Source organism: Sinocyclocheilus rhinocerous, unplaced genomic scaffold, assembly GCF_001515625.1.
Source record: "Sinocyclocheilus rhinocerous isolate Xijiao unplaced genomic scaffold, SAMN03320098_v1.1 scaffold1539, whole genome shotgun sequence".
NCBI classification, from domain to species: Eukaryota; Metazoa; Chordata; class Actinopteri; order Cypriniformes; family Cyprinidae; genus Sinocyclocheilus; species Sinocyclocheilus rhinocerous.
In genome coordinates this window covers 275,514-287,877 of record NW_015662173.1, presented here as the reverse complement: position 1 = coordinate 287,877, position 12,364 = coordinate 275,514, and the positions used below count along the sequence as shown (strand labels likewise).

General features: G+C 36.4%; 1 protein-coding gene across 1 annotated transcript in view; it reads left to right on the top strand.

Moving 5' to 3' along the window:
• The first annotated feature begins 473 nt into the window (after positions 1–473).
• Positions 474–12,364, top strand: part of LOC107727889 (neuroendocrine convertase 2-like) — a 69,757-nt gene continuing 57,866 nt past the window's right edge. The window contains exons 1-2 of the mRNA XM_016537926.1: positions 474–925; positions 5,790–5,894. Of these exons, the coding sequence (XP_016393412.1) occupies positions 743–925; positions 5,790–5,894 (288 nt within the window). The 5' untranslated portion in view covers positions 474–742. The remainder of the gene's footprint in view (positions 926–5,789; positions 5,895–12,364) is intronic.

The following is a 12,364-nucleotide window of genomic DNA, read 5'->3' as shown; positions in this document are numbered from 1 at the left end:
TTTATTTTCTAACATTAACATAACAAAAAAAAAAACACGCTGTTTATTATTATTATTATTAACTGGACGGTTTGACTTTAATTTAATGAAAATTTAATGAGAAAAGTAGCCTATTTTTTTGAATGGGAGGTTTGGAGCTACTTTAAGTGTGTAGCTATAAATGATGACCATATAGACTAACAACGAAGCAAATTGAGAAAAAAATCCATCACGAAACTACAATTTCATCAGTCTGGAAGCACACCCCTAAATGGGCGATTTACAGCTCAAAAACTCACTTTTGTAATGTGAAATTAGCTAATAAGCGCTTTAACAATAATACAAGCTGCATTTATTTTGAAGCCTCGTTTACAAACTGAGGAACGAGTCGAAATAATCGAGCGCATCCGAGCCGGGTAAACTATAGCCAGAGTGGATGGAGGAATTCTCCAGGGTGCTGAAGTAGGCTACACTACTTCATGCACACTACCGAGGGATCAGCCACACCCGCTTCAGCTTATTGGGCATCTTTCCGTGGAACGTCACATGCAAAAGAGCCACACGTACGTTTATGCCGATGAATTGTAGATTAAAGGGAGGCAGAACATGCAGATTGGGTCCCACACACAGACACGGTCCGACTGCCCTCGCCTCATCCACCGATGACTGAGGAGATGCGTCCTGACGAGACCTGCTGAAGAGCTCCAGCGTTCATCTGCGTTTGACAGCGTTCACTCACTGACAGCACGGCGAACACAGCACGATGCTGGGATTCTGTAGAGCTGGGACAGCGCTGGCTCTCATCCTGCTCAATGCTCTGGTGCTCATAGCTGCAGCGGACGAGGAGCTCATCTTTAGCGATCATGTACTGGTCCAGCTGCACGAGGGGACGAACGAAGATGCTCATCAACTTGCCCTGGAGCACGGCTTCGGGAGCGCGAGGAAGGTAAGTAGCAGTATGCACAGCAAAACGGCCACTTTGATGCATGCATGTTGGTTTTTAGACATTTATAATTATGCAGTCACATATAGCTGTCAATCATGCAAATCTGAGTACAAGGTGTTCTCTTGTGGACAACACAAACAAAGCAACTGGAATGAAGTGCTACGTCCATTCAGCAACATGCAAGCTCAGAAGTTGAAAGGCTGGTGAATAAAACTGCTGTTATGTTACAGTGCATCAATTTAAAAGCCATGCCTAATTTATTGTTTTTTAATGGTCATGTGGATCATTAGGCTTTCCTACAGAAATCTTAAAGGAAAGTGTACAGGATTCCTACTGGAACTGCCAAATCCTTCAGGGATGAATAAGAACACTTACAAATTAAATCCTTATTATAATAATAATAAATGTGAAAACAGGAGTGCCAGTTTATCCAGTGGGATTTTTGTACGTTTTGATCTCATAAGAATACATAGGATTGGTTCCAAATGTATGATTTCAATAAAAAACCCCATTGCTGTAAGATCATTGGACTAGTGTGGAACTAGAGATTGGGTATCTACAGATATTCTGGTAATTATGCTATGCTATGGCTATTATTATTAGGATGTGCATGTTTAAAAGTCAACACAAATGAATCAGTTTCTTGTTTGGAGTACAATAGAAATACAATAGAAATCATTCTTTTCGGTTGCATAAGTGTTATGAGCAGTGAGACAATGACTGAGAGTAGATAGTAAACATGTCTTTCATCTGACATCGCAGTGTTTATTTATTCCATGTCATGAAGGGCCGTTTATCACCGAACATAGGACTTGATTAGCCTTACAAATCAGCCTTGTCAAATGTCAAAGCATGTCTGCTGCAGCTCTCACTGGAGTGGAACAGAGTTTAGGAATAACACCTGACCCATTATCATGTGTATGGCTTATTGCATGTTTTTGAGAGGGATTTTGTCCTCCTAATTCACACCCGCTCTGTCTGAGCCAGTATATGCTCCCCTTGAATTGTGTAATTCTCTGCTTTCTTTGCTCAATTAAGACGCACCTTAATAAACACTGAGATCTGTTAGCTGAACTGGACAGTCTGCAGCTTTTCGCTCTCACATTATTTGACTTAAATTCCTCAATCACAATTCACTGTCAGTGCCTTTTATTCAGGGATTCTTCATTTCTTTGCCATGGCAAGTCTCATAGAACAGGATTTTAATTTACAATGACAGCCTGGTGGTGAAATGACTTTGTCCTCCTGAAATAGAGGAACGATTAGGAATAAATAAATAAAAAACACCAAAAGGTAAATTTAAAGAGCTAATACTTTATAGAAACTACAATTATAGTTTAATCTACAGCAAGACAGCAGAGTTAAAATGAAAAATACAATACAGCTGCCAAAATATAGTTTATATGTTATGGTTTCAGTCATTCAGAGCTGATTTTACATTCAGAAGGATGTTAAGTGGATGATTTGATTTGTGGCCGAGTGACATTTCGGTATATTCTGCACTCACACTGCACCATTTCTACTTCAATATTTCAAGTTAACTGTAATGAATATAGTGTAGTACATGGGTCATTCCTAGTATTCGGTGCCATTTGAGTTCCCATGACATAATGTGGTATATTTTGCGTAAAAATAGGTTAATACTTGTTTCTGAATGCTAATCTTACAAAGTTACTGCCCCTCTACAATCAAACACAATAAAAAATGTATTAATTAAAAATAATTACTCTTATTTTAGTGCAAGTAGGCTAAAATGCCATGTCCCCAAGTAAGCTTGCATAACTTCAGCCACAAATATAAGTAATAAAAATCAAACAAATTCCTTTTTTTTTTTCAATATTGTTGTATATTCTTATTTATAATATTCCTCAACAAAATACATTTTTTATTATTTATAAATTTTTAGTGCTTAAAGTCTTTAAAAGATGTCGTGTCCCTGAATTGAATGTCCCCCGTTACTCTGATGAAAAGTCCCTCTGAACACGGCCCTTGAATGTTTCTCTAATAACACGATTCTCAGGAAGTATAACACTTTTTGGTGGCAAACTATCTACAAGAAGCAGAGTAATTAACAATCTTTAATTCACCCTTTTTTCAGTGTTTTATAATGATTCACTGATATGGTAAAGCATAACATGTCCACTCTGTTATGCTTATTTCTAATGAAAACTAATAATTTTTTGTAATTTTGAAAATATGGTTAATAAGCAGGTTAAAAATCTTCCTCTGTGATCACTACGCACTAGCATGTTGTTCATTACATGAGTAGCAATAGCTGACTTTAGCATAAAATGTCCCTCCTGTTACTGTCCACCCTGTTACTGTTTTGCACTGTAACAGGGTGGACATATTGTAACATTTGATGTAAAAATGTCATAAATAAGTGTTTAAAGCATGTATTGGTACTTATAATTAATTTATTATGCATTTAAAAGAAAGAGTTGCTTAAATAGTATGCATGTAATTGTCAGGAAATGGCGCTGTTGTCTGCTGAAGAAAAGCAGCGATGCTACAGGGCTCGTTGTGATGCACACCTTGAAAGAAGGCAGATATACCTCAATAAAAAGAACAGGAGGTTGGAAAAGGACATAAAAGAAGGAAGAAAAAAAAGAGTGTTAGAACTCAGCTTTGTTGATTAAGTAGAAACTGTAATAAATTATCTTGACTTTGCCATTACAATGTGTGTGTGTCTCTGTGGTGTGTGTTCGTGTCTATGTGCTGTGTGTGTGTGTGTGTGTGTGTTTGTGTGTGTGTGTACTGGTATTCCCTGCATTATGGGGTCCAAATGTTCCCACAGGTATAGTAATAACAGTAAACTGTCATCTTGTGGGGACATTTATTTGGTTCCCATGAGGAAAACAGCTTATACTCTAAGTCATACAGAATGAAGTGTTTTGAAAACCTAAACTAACTGTAGTTTTGTGTGAGGGGTCGGTTTAGGTGTAGTGTTAGGGTAAGGATATAGAAAATACAATTTGTACAGCAGAAAAACCATTATCCCTATGGCATGAGCCCATAACGATAGGAATTTTAGTGTGTGAGTGTGTGCGTGCGTGTGATGTGTGCGTGTGTGAGAGAGAGAGAGCAAAATAATATGTTCTCTAAAACTATAAACTTTCAATAGTAAAATACAATGATAAACCTATTTTGTAGCCTAATAAATGGACAGCATAACAAATGAGATCTTATAATAATAGGTATAAGAACAACTTACTTTAATGTGTAATAGGCCTAATATCCTATATATTTTATATACAGAACAATCTATCTGTTGTAGTGAGTGTAAATTGTGACAATATGCTTCTTGTATTAGGCAACATGTTGAAATATACTGTTGTTTAGTGATGTGATGTCCACCCTGTTATGTCCTGTCCACTTTGTTTCCCCCTCTGTCCACCCTGTTACCTCAGTGTTTTTTTATATTACTAAAATAATTTCAACAAATGCTATGCATATATTTGTGGTTACTTGTAGGGAATTAAATGGTCAAATGAAATAAGTTAAAATGGTTCCAAAATTCCATTTAAATGTATTTTTATTCTAAAAGAAATGTGTTGAAATTACGCTGTCTCTCAAAAATACAACAACTTTTTTTAAGATAATGCCCGATTATGAACACTTTGTTAAAATACATTTGCATAGTAAAGAGAGGGACATTTTAGCTCTTAGAAAATGTAAATATTACAATAACTGTGCATTCAAAACACTTGTTAATTGAGATGAGTATGTCCTGTAACAGGGTGGACATTTGGTCCTGGCACGTCTGAGGAATTCCATGAAAAATTATTAAAGAATAATATCCTGAGCTGGACCAACATATTTTTCTTATAGTGTAACAAGCCCTTCTTCAGATAAAATGATTACATCATGGAAATGTAAAAAAATTTTTATGGAAAGTTACCAAGATGAAATGGCACCGAATAGAAACAATATCTGCTCGCTTAATCTTGGAATTTATTAACTTCAGAAATATGAACTGATGTTTTCGAAGTTTGAATACCATGTATTATATTTAGCTGGTGTCAGACTAGGTTTTGTGGAGCCAGTGATGTTCTTGTGTAATATTCAAACAGTGTCAGTTGATCATATAATACACATCAAAATGATAATCTCTGGGGGGTATTAGTTGCTAATTTTGACCCACAAATACTTAGATTTAATCTTATATTACACTGTAAAAAATGTGTTGTGCTATCTACTTAAAAAAATTACAATAACAATATTACACATAATACTCACTAAAAACATAAAATAGCACTTAATTTCAATATTTACTCTCCATATCCAGCCATATGCAATGCATGCTGGGAACTAACAATCACTGCCAAAATAAAACTGCATAATTGAGCTATTTCTCTTAAAATGAACAGGTAGCCTTTTTTTCAGTTTGATCAGGTTCTCAATTCAAGCCTCAAAATTTCCTTCAAAAATTAGGAAAACATATCTCTTGGTTTTATTAGTGAAATATTTTCTATACAACACTGAAACACAATGTCTTTAGTAAAATATACACAGTATTTTTTTAAATGAAAATTACAAGACCCATGATTCAGTTTTTACAGTGTACACTTGATTATTTGCATGCACAAACAATTTCAGCATGTTTTCTAGGCACATTTCACAACATTTTCATGCTGAGGAGTGTTTTAGTGCATTAAAGAGTTTCCTTAAGTTTATGAATTCACAGCGGGATGAAATATTGACATATAGCCAGACACTCAGCCTTTTTTGACCTTCAAAAACATTATCAGTCATACTTGGGGAAAACATGCATCTGTTGGGTTTCCATAATCATATTCCACACTTCTTAAGAGGCCAAACTCTCTGCTCTCAGCTCTTCTAATACAGGTGTGTTTAATTGCAGCTTCCTTTTGGCGAGGGACTATTTCATTTCTACCCGCGGGAAATCCCTAAAACCAGGAGGAAACGCAGCCTGCAGCAGCACCGGCACCTGGCGAAGGATCACCGAGTAAGACCAGAACCCCACTGTGTGTTTGTTCCCATAGAAACTATTTACTTAAGTATACTTACTAAAATAAACTTGAAGTATACTACTTTTTGGTAAGGGCAGGCGCATCTGGTGCCAGAGCCGCTGCTTGTAAGAGTTCAAGGCTAACGTGTCAATCACACGATCACTCTGTTCTGGCTCGTACCTCGGCTTGATGGTATTTTGAGTGGATTCTCTTGAGTGGTATTTTATCAAGTGTTATGACACTATGCAGTTTGAATGAGGTTACATTATTATTTATGACAATCTCACATACAGCATGGCCTCTTTTACATTATTAAATGTACAGCATAAGATTTGCATAATGTATGTATTCACATCAGTGTTAATTTCGTTGACGAATAATTTTCGTCATAATTTTCGTCAACAAAATGTTTTTCACTGACGACAACGAGACGATAACGAACGAAGAAAATGAGACGAGAACGAGACGAAAATGTTAGGGAGGTACGATTTGGGAAGAGATTCATTCAGAACAAATCTGCTGCGTGGTTCGGAGGTTAGATGCGTACATATGAACCGGTGGGACATAAGCTAACACTTACTTGCTGCACGTCGCATAAAACGTTCAAAAATGTCAATATGTGGGAGTAAGAGAAGAGCAGACATATGGATAAATCTGACGACGCAAGACAGAACTCAATTCAGTCCGGTTTTCTGAGTGCAGACACTGAAGCACACACACACAGAAAGCGCCTCTCACAGCGCGCGAGTACTCTTTCGCGTCGCATGAACGGAGAATTATACACAAAATGATGTCGAATTGTCCGTTTTGACGAGTATTCACAAAAAAACAGTTGATTACGTCTTAAGTAAACGTAAACAGCAGGGAGAACGTGTATCAGTACATTGCATCCATTGCAGCTGTGCATTCGTTTTTTTAAAGGGACAGCAGCCTAATTTAGTTGCTATTGTCAGAGTCACTGATGTTCATTAAAAAGAAGACCATGTTCTTGTTCTTTATGAGAAGTGGTTTTATTTAATTTTAACATAAAGGCATGTTGTGTGTCACCGCAGTTAAATCGGTGTCTATCATGATAAAACCTTAATATCAAACCTATATAATGAGTTTGGAAATTTTAGAGAAATTCTTAATAAATGCACTGTAACTTAAACCCATTCGATTTTAGCCGACTACATTTACTGTAGATTTAGTCGACTAAAACTAGACTAAAACTAAAAACAACTCACATGACTAAAATATGACTAAAACTAAATGGCATTTTAGTCAAAAGAGTAAAAGAGTCAAAAAAACTAAATCAAAAGTTGCTGTCAAAATTAACACTGATTCACATCAGAAAAGATGAATAGAACTCAAAAAAGTTGATTAAAGTTTTAAATTTTGGGACATAAAGTCGGGCCCCGCATATTCTGACTAACAGCTGCCATCTCTGACAGGAGGAGATGTGTTTGCTTTGTTTTTATGTTATGATGTGAACAAACTGAAAAAAAATGTGTGTAGACTCCATCCAATAAGTGCTGGTTATTTCACAGACACAAAACGTGAAATATACAGCTGTGCTCCTGGAAGTCACCCACTACACTTAAACACAGTTTTGGTTTCCAATCTGTCTGGAGCTCAGACTACTTGTTCGTAAAAATAAACGAACCATAGATGGATTTTTGGGACAGAAAATGGGAAGATTTCAGTCTGTAAGATTTAAGCCTATAATCAACCTCCATAATCCTGTGAGTGGCGACAGCAGCGATTTGCACTCGCATGAGAGGATCTGTTCACGTTCTGCACTTTTAATAACGAAACAGCTATTAATGTTCAATTGTGGTCTTCAGTCGGGCTTGAAGAGCTGAATTATTTATTAGTCCTTTCATCAGGGCCGAGTGTGTTAACTCATCCAGTGGCACAAAATGTTTCCAAACCATCAAAACACTCTTTCATCGACATATTGAGCATCATTTGCACAGATCTTCAAAACATCAGGATGCATTAAATTAAGTTGTGAAGGCCACTCTGGCTAGTTGACTGATTCACATAAACGTAGTCATTTTAAAAGAAGTCTGTCAGAGGGCCCAATGCACAGTGTTAATATGAAGCAATTTTCCGTATTGTGTTTTACCTGTATTATGAATTCATGCATTGCATTATGTTGTGCTTTAGAATGAAAGGAAATATCTGTAAACTTAACAGATTGAAAATTACCAGAACCTTTTCTTCTTACAATATGCATAATCTGACATGTTGAATGAGGAAAAAAAGGCATTATCGGGAATTTGTGGATGAAATCAAGCACCGCCTCCAGTCACCTGACTAAAGCCCACTCTTCAATATCTGCTCATTTCCTGGCCCTGCATTATCATCTCTCAAAATACATCACATGACGGGAGCGAAATGTCATAAAATCAGTGTTCAACAAGAAAGAAAATGCTCTCCAATAACTAATACCTCTGAAATTATACATGCATTCACTCAAATGTAAAAAATCACATTATTGTACGGGTGATGTCTGATAACTTCCCCGATCTGAGTTTGGATTCAATTAAAGGCTGTTCCAGCGACCAGGGTAATAAATTCAGAAGTGACAGACCTATCACATTCAATCCATTCATCATCTTGACAAACGACACGCGTGTCTCATTAACAGACTGTGATGTGCTTTAGCTCGGTGGTTCTCATTGACGGCCTAAAACCTTAAAATGGACATCAGGTCATGGACAACAGCAAAAAACCATTGCAAATGCAAATAATAGTAAAGTATAACTCACTGTGTGTTCATTCAAACACAACAATTTGACTCAAAAAAGACAGACTCATGTACTCATCTGTACTTAGCCTTGAACAAAACCACATCAAGTACAGGAAAAGATGACCTAAACTATATTCAGTACAGGTTCAAATACAAAGGGAAAAACACTTGTGTAGGTTTGTGCGTGGAATGCGATTTGCGTTGAACGAAAGAGATGTTTAGAAAGCGAACTGGACCGCTTTGTTGCATCAATTTTTGAGCCTATATGCATTTCAGTGTGAAATAAGTTCCAGTGTTTGACTTTCAGGACATTTTTGTTTCAATGTTGGTTGTCCAATAAGCAAATCTGAATCCTGGAGAAGTAGAAGCAGTGCTTTAGCCGTCTGTGATGGATTTACCTCAACAGCTTCAGACGCTTGTTCATATTCACGCAAACAGCCTTCGGTTTGAGCCTGGAAGGCCCTTCAGAATCAGTGCTTACGGATGAAGGGGAGGTTTCTGCATCGCCACAATCATCTCAGCTCAAGTGTTGTCACAGTATCGATCGGTTTCTTGTTTTTGTGCTCTGCTCATTCACACGCTCCTCTCTGGCTGTTTACACTGAGACTCTGCTAATGTTTGCTTTGCTCTTCATTTGGACAGTCTCTCCCCTTCTGTCTTGTTCAGATGTGCGTAACGGCGTTCTTCATTATGCTGATGAACATCTCCCTGAAGTCAACGTGACTGTCCACGATCTGTTTTACTTCCGTATTTCTGAATCAAGTTATTAAATGTATTGAAGGACTATGCAGATGATGCACTACTGAACTGTGCACAATAGGAGCAGAAATGTGTGTCGAGGGTCATTTTTAATGCCATAACATTTTCTTCAATCTCATTTAGAGGTAAGCCATTGGCTCTTCTCTTTGCTCTGGGTTTTGGTTTAATACACCTGTACTTCACCTTTAAAGGCACTTTAAATAACACTTAAAATAAGAATGTGCTTTTGAGAACTTTATGGACAACATTATGGAAGACTTTTATGCACTTACTGTTGCTATCTTGGAAATGCTTGTATTCCCTTTATGCAATGTAAATCTGGTACTTAATTTCTTCAACTTTTATTATAAACCAAATGAAAAAATACTATAGTATTTATAGTAAATACTATAGTGTTTTTGAACCATACTATAGTAAAATGTATTATACTGTATACTGTATATTATAGTATTTGCAACACTTTGTTAAAGAATGCTACAGCATACTGTAGTATTAACTATAGTGAACTGAAAAACTGTAATAAATACTGTAGTATACTTTAGTTTTTACTACAGTAAACTGTAGTGCATTGTAGTATAATATACCCTATAGTTGTAGAAAACGTAGTACAGTATTGGGTAAAGTAATTTGTTTAAATTACTATAGTTGTTATATTACCACAGCAACTATAGAATTATCACAACAAATTAATTCAAATACTTTACTATAGTATGGTTCACAACAAATTAATTCAAGTACTTTACTATAGTATGGTTCAAAAACACTATAGTATTTACTATAAATTACTACAGTATTTTTTCATGTGGGTATTCACGGATGGTGAAACACAATGCGACTGATTGCAAAACTGCTAAATGAAAGGCAATGTGTCCTTCAGTACTGTTATACGGTAGTGTAGAAATGGTTCTGCAAATGATGTGAATCTTTACAATAGACATAACCGACCCATAAACCCATGAAGCCAATTTAATCCAGAGAACAGCACCTGTACCTGTCACTTTCCCTCCTTTCAGCTCAAATTCTTACAACTCAATTATCATGTCCTTGAACCCAGTGCCTGGCAGAGCTGGATTTCCCTCTTTTGCAGAAAGAAGCACATGCTCTGATTCAGATAGACGTTTGCACAATGACCAGAATCTCATATCACATGTGAGTCATTTTTTATCACAGTAATACTGTATATATCATGATATATATTTTTCCTATAGATTGAAAAAAAAAAAAACTGGTTTATACCAGGGTTATTAAAAACTAAAAAACTAAAACCATTAAAACCAGTTTTGTTACTTACAATAAATGTTAGCTGAAATAAAATATAATAAAATAAAATAATAAAAAGACTTATTTCAGCTAGTTTCCAAGGCAACCTTTCTCATTTTTATTTAATTTAACTTGATGTGCTAAAATGTTAGGTTTTACAAACTTTCACCGTAAAAAATCTTACTTCATTAACTAATATAATGTTAATATAACAAGCTATTAAAGTACTAATATCTGTTTTATACACTGAAAACCATCAAAATCAGGTGGGAATGAGAAAGTCTGATGAATCAAAGCTCATCACAAACAGCTCTTCTTGCTGAGAAAGTAAACACTAATATATAGAAGGTGCACACAAACACTAAACACCATCATGGTAACAACACACATTATAATGAAATAATGCAATTATTAATTAAATAAATAAATAAACATTAATTTAACAACATTAGATGTAAGATAAAACCCTCATGTACACAACTGTACACACAACTTTAATTTTCTGAAACTTAAAGGGGTGGTTGACTGTTTTTTAAACTGTGTTTATGGGGTGCAGCCTAACATGTGTTAATGCATAGTTATTGTTTTTTTTTTTTTAATCACATTATTTTTCACATAATTTACCTTTATTCTACACTGCTCTGTCCCTTCTCCTATAAACGCGCTGATGAGTTCCTGGTTTTATGAAGCCCCTCCCTCAGGAATACGTGATGGGCTCTGATTGGTTAGCTGGCTCAGTGTGTTGTGATTGGCTAAACCACCAGTGCGCGTCTAAACGTCCCGACCCTCACCTCAGAATGCACTCTGGTTGGTGCTTTCTTTGTTCTCGGTTTAAGAGATGAAGTCGGAGACACTGAGACTGACTCGTCATCTCCGCAGTAGTGGATGTGTCTGTATGCATGTTTTAATCATTATAATGAGCCTTTAATTGCCTACAAAGCCTAATAAGCGCTCAAGCACACTCATAAAGCTTGCCACAGCGTACCGCAGAAGCTATGATTATGAATGTGTCGGGAGAAACAGTAAGGAGACTGCATTAACATTTTAATAATTCACTGATAAACTAGTGCTTTCTTTGTTCTCGGTTTAAGAGATGAAGTCGGAGACACTGAGACTGACTCGTCATCTCCGCAGTAGTGGATGTGTCTGTATGCATGTTTTACACGGATTACATAATCTGAGAATATTTGTTTTCCATTTGAATTGATTCATTTGAAATTTCAAATTACAGACATTTCACTCATTTTTAATGTCTGTAAGGCAAAGATATACACAGAGTTTCACGCTCAAGTTCACAGACCGAGACGGAAGAAAGCACATCATGTTTGCTTTCATTATTTTACAAAAGCGCAATGTTTTGTTGTTATTGTGAGTGCACACAAATAAACGTAGAGTCTTTGCAGATTTGAAAGATGTATTACTCTTATCTCGACGACAGCTGTGGTTAAACGCGATAAAATGAGCAGACTGGACAGAAACGATCGTCAACTTTTTACGGAAGTTACAACGGTTCTTGAAAAACTCAGGTTCCAAAAAAAAAACATGGTTCCCTGAGAATAGGAACGAGATGCTGCGTCCACTAGAGGGCGCTAGGGGAACGCCTTCAGCGTGACCGGTGTCTGAAGCATGAATAAAAAAACGACAATGAACTTGACATTGGCAGGCGGCAGCCTATGACGTAAACAATAAAGCGAGTGCGGGTATAAAAGA